This window comes from Triticum aestivum, chromosome 1D (genome assembly GCF_018294505.1).
Source record: "Triticum aestivum cultivar Chinese Spring chromosome 1D, IWGSC CS RefSeq v2.1, whole genome shotgun sequence".
NCBI classification, from domain to species: Eukaryota; Viridiplantae; Streptophyta; class Magnoliopsida; order Poales; family Poaceae; genus Triticum; species Triticum aestivum.
The window spans coordinates 407,876,609-407,888,044 of record NC_057796.1 but is presented as its reverse complement, the minus strand read 5'-3'; the positions used below and the strand labels follow the sequence as shown (position 1 = coordinate 407,888,044).

The 11,436-nt window shown below is 43.8% G+C and overlaps 1 protein-coding gene and 1 long non-coding RNA gene across 2 annotated transcripts; one reads left to right on the top strand and one right to left on the bottom strand.

The window, feature by feature from the left end:
• The first annotated feature begins 449 nt into the window (after nucleotides 1–449).
• On the top strand, nucleotides 450–4,789 carry LOC123182451 (uncharacterized). Its single transcript, XR_006492150.1, has 3 exons — nucleotides 450–690; nucleotides 800–868; nucleotides 4,329–4,789. It is a non-coding gene; the product is annotated as an uncharacterized lncRNA (long non-coding RNA).
• LOC123182450 (uncharacterized) lies at nucleotides 2,090–3,892 on the bottom strand. The gene is made up of 3 exons (XM_044595011.1): nucleotides 3,625–3,892; nucleotides 2,871–3,297; nucleotides 2,090–2,774 (listed from the first exon to the last, which is right to left on the bottom strand). The coding sequence occupies exons 1-3, from the start codon at nucleotides 3,646–3,648 to the stop codon at nucleotides 2,263–2,265; spliced, it is 963 nt and encodes a 320-aa protein (XP_044450946.1). The 5' UTR covers nucleotides 3,649–3,892; the 3' UTR covers nucleotides 2,090–2,262.
• Nucleotides 4,790–11,436: the final 6,647 nt, after the last annotated feature.

Below are 11,436 nucleotides of genomic sequence, written 5' to 3'. Positions count from 1 at the left end.
AGGTGGCGTGGTGGTTACCGCAATATAGTTTGGTGTGGACGTCGCTGGTTTGATCCCCCGCGTGTGCGCCTTTTACACGTTTACAAGAAAGCGAAGATGGGTCGGCCCAGCGCGGGGCGCTGCAGGCGCCCGTTTGCAAAATACACATTAACGGGCAGCGTCAAATAGGATTCGCCCAATTTTTTTATGTTTTCTTGGGCGTTCTTCTCTGGTTTTGGGGGGTTTCTACTTTATGTTTTTTCTTATATTTTCTTCTTCTTTTGCTTTTAAAATTCATGAACATTCAAAATACCACCAACATTTAATATTTTTATGAATATATCGATATCTCAAAATTTGCAAACTAAAAAAAATATTTTTTTGATTCCAACTTTTTAAAATATTTTTACATGAACTATAACATTTTTCTGGAATAAAAGAAACTTTTTTTTCTGGAATAAACGAAACGGAACCAGAAAACCAGCTCCACCACGTTCCCGGAGGTGCAGAAACGGTATGTGGGCCGGCCGCCGGCCCACCGCGCGTTTTGGGGCCTTCCTGTTCGCGGTGTCCACTCTGTATGCCTTCCGGTGCTCCTCACCGCCGTTCCGGCGCACGGACGCCGTCGGCCATTGGGCATGCCGCTGACCTCCAGCGGCACGCACTCCGCCTCCACCTCCACCAGCGGTGGAACCGCTTTTGGCTCACCTGGTAATTCCCATAAAAAAACACCGGGACCTCTTCCAGCTTGGTTTCAATCTGATGCCATACACTGTCTCGCTGTTCATTCTTCACTGATTTGGCGACCGCCGTGTCCTAGGGTTTACCGGCGATGCCGAACAGGGGAAGAAAAGCGCCTCCCCATGCCGCGCGCGGTTCCGATCTGCTGGTAAATCCAAGCGCTGTTTTCTCCCCCTGCTCTAAATTTCACGTTTGGACCAAGATTTGTTACGTCGGCCTCTTCTTGTATCCAAGCTCTGGCCAGTTGGTGTGATGCTTGGATCCAAATGCCCTGTTGGGTTCGAGATCTGATGGGCTTCCTCCCAAATCACAATCTGCAAACTCAGGCAGCTATTTTGGAGTATGGGTTTGATGCTAGATTGTTTGTCATCCTGCTTGTTAGTTGCAAGCATACTGCATTATTCTGACGGCTGAAATCCGTGCTAACATTGTCTTGAATTTAACCTAAAATTTATATCTTAGGAAGAATATACATGAACATTGACCAATGCAAGAGTACTGCTTGCTGGCTTATAGTCCAAGTGTTTTTTTATGGCCTGTTATTCCAGCATTGAACATTGATTAGCAACTATCACAATTAATCTCCCATATATTTGTATTATTCCTTTCTCAGTATATTGAATCTACTTTTTTCCGATAAAGATATTGAATCTATCTACTTACGTGGTCTATCTTCAGAACTTTGGAGTTTTTGACACGCCCTTCTTTTTAATGCTTAGATTTCTAGTGGGGTATTTGTTGAATCTAGTGCTGCCATTTCTGTTGATGTTGCTAGTGGAACTGCCACAATTGCTCCTTATGTGAATTTAGATGATCATGTGAGAATGCTCAGTTACCGATTTGACAGGTACATGCTGCTGCAAAAGGTCTATCTAAAGTGTGACGGTTCTTTCCTCCTCCCGTATTTCCTACCATAGATGGTACCCAACTCATTCAGTTGCCTACCTTCATAGTCCATAATTTTCTCTGATCATCTTTTTAATGTTTTCCTTATCTTCCTTCAATCTTATGGGATCTGCAAAAGGATCTGTAAATCTCCTGCAAGCTGACTTACACAAAGATACTTGACGGCTATTTGAACTTTGAAGTGCCCCCTTCTATAGCGGTATTCTAAATAGTATATATTGTAGTGCATGGTACAAAGTGAGACAGCATAAATTAAAATATTCATATTTTCACATATATTTATATATTAATCTTTTACCCTCTAATCTTTTCTGTTCCAAATTTCTATGAAAAAATGTGTGCCCCCACCCCCTCCATCCCCCAAAAAGTATTTTGTCAGTTGGCATTAAGCAATGCTGCCTTGCCAAGTTGCCAGATTTTAATTACTGAAAACAACATTCTCATTCAGTGATCAGACCTGTTATGCGCCAATTACTGTGGTGAAGTTTCCATAGACCATCTCCAGTGCCGATTTTATTAAGTATATACAAAATATTGGAATTGGTCGGTCTGGGGTCCAGTTAGTGCCACAGTTTAAACAGCAGCATACATGGAAGTGCAGACATGCCTGATCACAATAAGAAAATTATGCACATGTCAATCAGCTGCAGAAACCATCTCGAAGTACCTTTCCAGCATCATGTCCTTGGACAGGTCGGTGAAATAACCCTTGTCGACCTCAAGCCCTTGCTCTTCTGCAATCTGCTCCACCAGCCACTGAACCTGATCGGCACCAACATGGTCTGGATCCAGCAAGCACGCAATCTCCGTGCAGTTGTCGCCATGGAAGAGAGCGAGCGCCTGCACCGTCGGGAACCCTCCGCTCCGTCCGGTCACCCTTCGGGTGATCCTTCTCACGGTCGGGACATCCTTGCAGAATATCGGCACATTGTAGCTCTCGACGAAAGGTTTAGCTCCGACCATGGTGGCGCCTCTTTTACTAGAAACATGAGCTGGGCCCACATCTGGCTTCACTGGTAGAGTATCAGGGAGCACTTGTCCTGTCCATTGGATGCCGTTGTGATTTGGCCGGTAGTAGCCGAGCTCACGCCGGACCGCACTGACACTCTTGCTGGTGGGGTGTGCTGCTGCGTAGAGGAACACCGGAACTGCATACAGAACAGGGAGGGAAGAGAACCAGATTATTTATGTAGTGTATCATCTCATTTGTTAGTGATAGAACAAAATCTTGTCGAAGAGCACACCTTGCAAACCATTTCCAATGTCAGAGGCCACCAGCTTAGCCAGCTGTGCAGCATCCTCCATGGTGGCTGCTTGACTCAGGGGGTGGAACGACATGTCATCGACGACGCCGATCCTTGGATGAGTCCCACAGTGCACTTCGAGATTTATGGCTGAAAATGCAGCCTCGATCATCGCCAGCAGTACCTTCCTGATTGGGCTGAATACAGCTTCACCGGTGGAGCTTTCGCTGGTGATGTAGGAGACAAGCGTGTAGCGGACACGGTTGTAGTACTCATCCTCAAACTTGCTGAGCAAACCCACCTCAGGGTCTTTCTGGCCTATGCGGCTGATGGCGTCGACAACCGCCGCGTTTTGGCTTTCAGAAATGTAGAGCTTGCAGCAGATCACCTTCAAGTGCATCGTGCTGAGCTTCGCCTTCACGTTTGCCTTTGGAGCAGATGAACAAGGTACGAATTCAGGTGAGGATAAACTGAAATTTCAATTTTTCTTCTTTGAAATAGTACTGGGTGGCTTAATTCCTAGTGTCTAGTACATGTATCTGAATATCTGATTGCACAATCGACCCAGATACAGCAGAAATCAACTAGTTCTAGCTAATTCCTCGCAGATCCTTGAAATTAGCAGGTTTTGGAAGTTCATATATGGCTGAATAACCTGGGTTTTTCGCACTCTGTCTGTTCTAGCCTCTATCTACAAATCCTAAATCCTGGTTCAAATCTTGAGGAACTGGAGGGGCTGGGTACCAGAACATACCTGCTCGGTGTGCTTGCCCTCCATGCCTTCAGCTCCCCCTCTATCACTCTCTCTCTCTCTCGCTTGTGGGGAATGAAATGGAGTGGTAGAGCAACGCCTTCTTCTTATGGTTATATGGATCAAAAAGTTGCTTGCAAGGAACCTTTTTGTTCCGAGTAAGCCCCAACCATGGAAGGACGGAGCATGTGCTCTTCAGCTTTATGACTCAGCAGTCCCCTACATCTACATATACTTGCATAGTTATCTTTGGTTGTCGCACGGCTGCATGCCACCGGCCGATGGGAAACATTATTCTTATGCACATGGTAACATGCTATTGCCCTGTTAAACCGCATCATAATAAATCTTGTCTCTTACTCTTTGCCGTGGACCTAATTTCATTACTTGTGGATAATGAAATCTTGTGTGTTACCCCCATCCATCTAGGTGGCCGGTGCAATGTCATTGTCCACCTCAGAAGCACACGGTTTCGTCGAAAACCGTCATTGGACGGGAATTAATGGGATGGCAGTCCTCCGCATCTCGAAATTATACATTTTGCCAATGACAAATGTCGTGCGACGGTCATGCCGATTATTTGCTGCTTTTGTGCACTAGCAATTAATTAACTCCCTGAAGACGTATATATAACTGAGTGTATGCTCATGGCCGTCCTCCTATAGCCGGATTGCTTCACTTTTATAGTCGAATTGCTTCTCTTGCAGGTTGCATTCTGTGTACCACTATCAATTTGGAGGGCTCTGACGTCTTGAGAAGAGCAATTTGGGGGCTCTGATCAGCGGCGTACCGCATGAGGACCGGGACAAAGGGGGATGGATCGCCGCGGGCAATGTGATGGGGAAGGGGACAAAGATCTGACCTGTATCGATGGGTACACTGCTCTCTGGATAGGACTGTGCAGCCGTACGTGGCGATCACGTGCATCTTAGAGAAAAGCATTTGTGATCTGAAATGAGCCGTCGTTTTCCACGTTGATATGCTCATATGGCCATCTGCGCTGCCGCTGTTTTTTCTTTACATTTACTAGAGCTCGTTCATGATGATTGATGATTGGATTCATGGTAAGCTTGAAATCGGTCATGTGAACTGAGGTGACTTTGTATTCGGTGGGAAAACATATATACAAAATGTCAACGGTCACTTTTGACAGTGTCTTGCTGACGTGGATAAATAACTTTTCCTTCCCTTGTGTTAATTCCTTGATGAAGATTACTGGGAACGGTCACTTTGAATCTAGTCTCTTGTCTGGTAATAAAGTTTCTGTAGAGCGGTCTCTTTATATGCTCCTTGTCTTGACCTCCAATGCTAGATTCTGTTTGGAGATTAGGCAGTTTTCGTTTAACATTAGCATCATCATAAGATGTTGGACCTCTCCGGTGCAATGTCGTCGGGTGTGCGTTGTATTCTTGTTGAAGGTGTTGGCTCGAAGCTCGTCTTTGGGGACGAAGATCCTACGGGAGGGTCACAAGTCTTAGGTTTGTGGAGATTTGGGGTGAGGTCATTTCCTTTTTGGATGGCCTTGAGTTTTTCTTTTATTTTGTGTAAGCCGACTTGTCCGACAATGTTTGGCTTTGGCTAACATCATTGAATAATCAACAATACATGGTTGTGTGCATCAACCAATGTAGAGGCTGGGGGTTAATCCTCCTTTTCAGAAAAAAAATCATCATAAGATTACTAATGACAGTGTATCCAGGGGTGGCCCATTGTCTGGAAAACCGCTGATCTCGTGGCCCAACTGTCCAAGGTATGGCCAGGGCCTCTCGTTCCACAGTAAGCCCCCCTTTTGGAAGGTTCTCATCTTGCATGGAAGTCAAGAACACCTCGTCGGATCTGGACCTTAGGTTGATTAACAAACTTGTAACCCCAGCTCTCGTCCCCCTTTATAAGGCTAGAGCAGGGGTAGCTCGATCCATCTGACATCATAGTCATAGTTTTGATAGCAATTCTCTACACATATTATAAGCCCCTCACACGAGGCATTTTCCTCCTTCAACCAAAAACAAAAGCCGGAGTAGGGTGTTAGTTTTCCCCCCATCAATCAAAAACCAAAACAGAAGTAGGGTACCACCATCACGAGGGCATGAACCTAGGTGAACCCCCTGTTTGTGATCCCTTATGGTACTTCCTATCCTACGCACCACCCTACCGGGACTACTGTCGTTTTTCAGTACCATCATTTGGTGTGCCAGGCACTCGTTGCGCTAACCGGAGATCAAACGCAGATAGGATCTCAGCTTTCAGCCCACGTCTTCACATCCGGCCAGAGTTTCATCTTTATCTCCCACACCTTCGTTGCGGACGAGATAGGTCGGCTCTACACAAACATGATACCCGCCCCTGTCTGAACTCTCTTCTTCGGAACCCTCGAGTTTGTCATCGACCGCAATGGCAAAAGAGGCAATAGAGGGCTCGACAACGCAAGGTCCAGCGCTCGTACCGTGTGCCGTCGCCACCGCTTGGTCAACTACTTCAACCCCGTGTGTTTGCATCATGAATCAGATGCCCGGAGACTTGATAAACTCATCTAGAACAAATAATCCTAGCCTCTGGAAGGCATCCGGAGGCTGAATTGGCAAGGAGGAGATCGCCACCATCACCACCTTGTGCAAGGGGACATCGGCATCAATCATCTTTACCGCCATCCATCTCCATCTCTTTGTAATACCGAACCCTTGTGGATCACATACATGTGTTAGCCGATTATTTGATCCATGTGTATCACTACTATTCGTATGATGTTTGCCGTCTCCATGTGTGAATAGTCCCCTTAGTTCTCGGGGATATGGATGAACCTTGGTGTGTATAGGAGCTGAAATATTAATAATGATGTGAGATTCCCTGTGGTTTAATACCCTTTGTGAATGTTGAGAAGGGTCCCCACTCAACATTTTCGCCGCAAGGCCACAAAGCATATTATTGCCGTTGTAAAGGTTAGGATGTTGAGGTAATTAGATGACAGTAAAAGCCTCTCTACCTCACCTTTGAAATTGATAGGGGAATAGTGGAGGACCCTTGGTGAGGCCGCGTCCATAGGGAAACCCTTAATTATCGTAGTGAGAACAAAAGTGGGAAAACTACGGTAGTGGCGTGCGTGGTACGAAGTCTACGTAGAGTAGAACGTATTATGTACTCGAATCCGCGCAAAAAAAATCATGACTGACTCAAGTATCCAAATTTTTTTTATATAATGGACAATACACTTTCATTCATTCATAATCCTCTCATTATAAATAATGGTACTGATACCGGTGACCTAGTTCTTTATTATTAAAAGTTGAATAAAATTGTGTTAAACCATGTATCGTCTAGTTTTGTTGATGTTGTGTTTTTGAATGATGATGTTGTAAAATGGAGATTCACGGGTTTTTATGGTCATACGACTTGGAATGAATGCCCTTTGTCTTGGAAGGATATACGTAACTTGCATAATAAGGGCACTCATCCTTGGGTGGTCTTAGGGGACTTTAACAAAAAGTTATATGCTCCGGAAAAAGAGGGTAGAAATGTGAGACCAAACGCAACGATGAAAGGTTTCCGAGACCGCCTTACAAAGTGTGGGTTGGAAGATACAGGCTTTATCGGTGATCCATTTACTTGGAGAAGAGGTGATATCATGGAAAGACTAGACCGAGTTGTTTGCAATCTGGAGGAAATGAAAGGTATCACAAACTCGTTTTTTAAACAACTTTATTCTTGTGATGCTTCGGTCGATCCATCCCACATTATTTCATTAGTCAAGCCCCGTGTGACTGATGACATGAATGATGATTTATGCAAACCTTTTACGGAAAAAGAAATAAGTGATGCCCTTTTTCAAATGGGACCGTTAAAAGCGCCAGGGCCAGATGGCTTTCATGCGAGGTTTTTTCAGTGGAATTGGGGTCTAATCAAAGATGATATTGTCAAGGCCGTGCAACCATTTTTTATTTCTGGAATTATGCCTGATGGTATTAATAATACAACTATTGTTCTCATCCCGAAGATCAAGAATCCCCAAACAATCAAAGATTCAGGCCGATCAGTTTGTGCAATGTTATCTACAAGATTATTTCCAAGTGTCTTGTTAACAGGTTGCGACCACTCCTCGATGGTATGATTTCCCCTACCCAAAGTGCGTTTATTCCGGGAAGGTTAATTTCTGATAATGCTCTTATAGCCTTTGAATGTATGCATTCATTACGTACGCTTAAGGATTTAAGAGGGGAATATTGTGCTTATAAGTTGGACCTAGCCAAAGCCTATGACCGTGTGGATTGGCAATTTTTGCAAAGTATGATGGGTGCGTTGGGTTTTGTGCCACAATGGATTAAATGGGTTATGACATGTGTTACTTCGGTGAAATTTGCGGTGCGCTTTAATGGTCAATTGTTGCAGTCGTTCTCACCTTCTCAGGGGCTCAGGCAGGGAGATCCTTTATCTCCCTATTTGTTCTTATTTGTGGCCGAGGCGCTTTCTTTGTTGCTTAATGACGCATGTGCCAGGGGAGTTCTCCATGAATTCAGACTGACTAGACGAGCGCCTGGTATTTCTCACTTGTTATTTGCAGATGATAGTCTGCTATTTTTCAAGGGTTTTTTTGATCAAGCTTTAGCAATTAAAAATATTCTGACGGTGTATGAGAAGGGAACTGGATAGATGTTAAGCCCTGATAAGTGTTCCATAATGTTTGGAAAAAATGCAGCTTGGAGAAACAAGTGACTATTATGTTTATCTTAAAAATTACTGTGGAGGGGTTCGAGGATAAATATCTTGGATTACCAGTCCCAGAGGGTAGAATGAAGGCCAGTATGTTTCAGTATACTAAAGATAAGTTTTTGAAAAGGCTTTCTGACTGGATTGAAAAATATACTTCTTGTGGAGTCAAGGAAGATTTAATCAAAACAGTAATTCAGGCTCTACCTGTGTACGCTATGGGGTTTTTCAAATTTCCGGCTTCCCTTTGTGAGGAGTTATCCCAGATTATAAGGAACTTTTGATGGGGAGATGAAGAAGAAAGAAGAAAAACTCATTGGTCAGCGTGGGACAAACTAACAAGACCAAAAGGTAAGGGTGGGATGGGTTTCCGTGATCTCAGGATTTTTAATCAAGCTCTTTCGGCCAAACAGGCATGGCGGTTGTTGGTTTACCCGGATTCGCTATGTGCAAAGTTGATGAAGGCAAAGTATTACCCTCAGGGACATATTCTTGATACGGTGTTTCCGCATGCTAGTTCTGTGACTTGGCAAGGTATTACACATGGCCTGGAACTTCTTAAGAAGGGGATCATTTGGTGGGTATGTGATGGATCTAGTATTAATATATGGAGGGATAATTGGATACCTAGGAGGCATGGCCTAAAAATCTCAGCTAGAAGGCATAATACCAGGTTGAAATTGGTATCTGATTTATTCATGAGCGGCCGTAAGTGCTGGGATGAAAATTTGATCAAGTATCTATTCTATCCACATGATGCGGAGGAAATTCTTAAGATTTGTATTCATGCCTCTAGAGATGGGGATTTTGTTGCGTGGCACCATGAGAAGAATGGTATATTTTCTGTTAAAAGTGCGTACAATTTTGTGCTTCATTTGAAGGATAGCCAGGATCCCGTTGGCCAATATAGTGGCGAAACAGAGGGGGAAAGAGGGATTTGGGAGATAATATAGAAGGCTAATATACCTCAGAACATCAAGATTTTTGCGTGGCGAGCTGCTACCAATAGCTTGGCGGTCCAGATGAATAGAGTTAAGCACCATCAGACTGATTCATGTATGTGTTCTATTTGTGGGGTTCAAGATGAAGACATCTTTCATGCTCTGGTGAGTTGTTCTAAAGCTCGTGCTCTTCGAATGGCCGTGAGAGAGCGGTGGAATTTTCCGGATGAAGAGTTCTTCAAGTGCATGGGACCGGATTGGTTATTGATTTTGCTGGCGCAATTGGGTTTGCGACAGAGGGAGCAAATCATGTTTCTTTTCTGGTGAGCATGGAATTTGAGAAATGATTTAATTTTTTGGAAGAGGAAAGAATCCGTTAATGCCTTCGCACATTTTGTGGACAATTTTTGGTCCACTTTCATGTCTAGTCATGACACCGCTCAATTGGAGGCTAGCAACAAAGGTAAGGAGAAGGTGAGCGGAGTTGTAGCGGATTACCAACTGTTAAAAGATCATGTGGTGTGGACTCGTCCCCCTAATGATCATATCAAGATCAATGTTGACGCCAATTTTGTGGAGAGTACTAATGCAGCCAGTGTGGGGGTCATAGCTCGTAATTCATCTGGAGATATTATTGTTTCTTCGTGGGACTTTATTGATCAGTGTACCAGTGTGAATGAAGCTTAGCTCCGCGCCTGCCTCGCAGGACTTTATATAGGTATCCCCCTTCACCAATCTATTATTTTAGAGACTGACTATGCTTTCGTACATTCGTTTCTTGCAAATGAGAAGCTTGACAGGTCCCCTCTAGCTGATTTGATGGATGATGCTCTGAGTATATCTAGGATGATCCAAAAATTTAATATTCCAAAGATAAGTCGGACTGCAAATGGGGTGGCACATGAGATTGCTAAGTTTAGCTTTAGTACTAGGTCCGATGGGATTCTTTTTAATTCTGTTCCGCCCTGCGTGGTGTATGCTGTAACGAATGATTGTAAGAACTTTTCTTTGGCTTAATTAATATATGGGGTGTTTTTTTAAAAAAAAAATCCTCACGCGGTGGTTATAAATGAGGAACACGTACATTATGATCACCGTCCGTTAATTTTAGATATGAATTATTTGATAGTAATATGTTCAGTTGTTCAAAGGACCGTGTAAAACAATTTCATGCTAGATGGCTCAAAGAAGAAACTGATAATGAAATTGTGAAGTCGGCACGAGAAAGGGCCATGATGGCGGATATTGGGCCGTCTCTTGCGGCGCGCACAAGAGCGGTACAAGCGGACTTACATTCTTGGAATCGTGATACACTCAAGGGACCAAAACATAGAATCAACAAACTGAAAAAACTTGTCGTGGCCCTATGAACTCCGAATCTCGCACAAGACAAAAGGAGATTCTTGTCCTCATCGAGAACCTATTGGATCAGGAAGAAATCTTCTGGATTCAGAGTGGTCGTGCTAATTGGCTGATGCATGGGGATCGCAATACCTCCCTTTTTTCATAATGCAGCTACAACCAGGAAGAAGAGGAATAACATCAAAAAACTTCTTGATGATTTGGGGGTTTGGCAGCAAGGGAGATGAATAATACCCTCCTCGCTCCTTACACTGCTGAAGATGTTCGCAAGGCGCTTTTTTGCGATGGGTGATTTAAAAGCTCCCAGACCGGATGGTCTGCATGCTATCTTTTATAAAAGATTTTGGCCCATGTTAGGGCATGATTTGGTTGAGGAGGTTTTGAAAGAGGTGAATACTTGTACTATCCACCTTGATGGAATGACACTGCAATTGTGATGATCGTCAAGATTAATTCACCGGAAAAAGATACTCAGTTTAGGCCGATCAACTTATGTAACGTGGTGTATAAGGTTATCACAAAGATGGTGGACAATCATTTGAAGGTTTTCCTTCCTTAAATTATTACCCCATCCCAGAGTGCTTTCATCCCTGGTAGATTGATTTTGGACAATGTCTTAGTGGCTTATGAGTATTTCCATAAAATAAAAAATAAGAGAGAAGGAAAAGAGGGGTTGCGCGCAATCAAATTGGATATGCGCAAAGCTTACGATAGGGTTGAGTGACCTTTTTTGAAGGGGATTATGCTAAAGCTGGACTTCCAGGAGAATTGGGTAAATTTAATTATGCAATCTTTATCTAGTATTGAACACCAG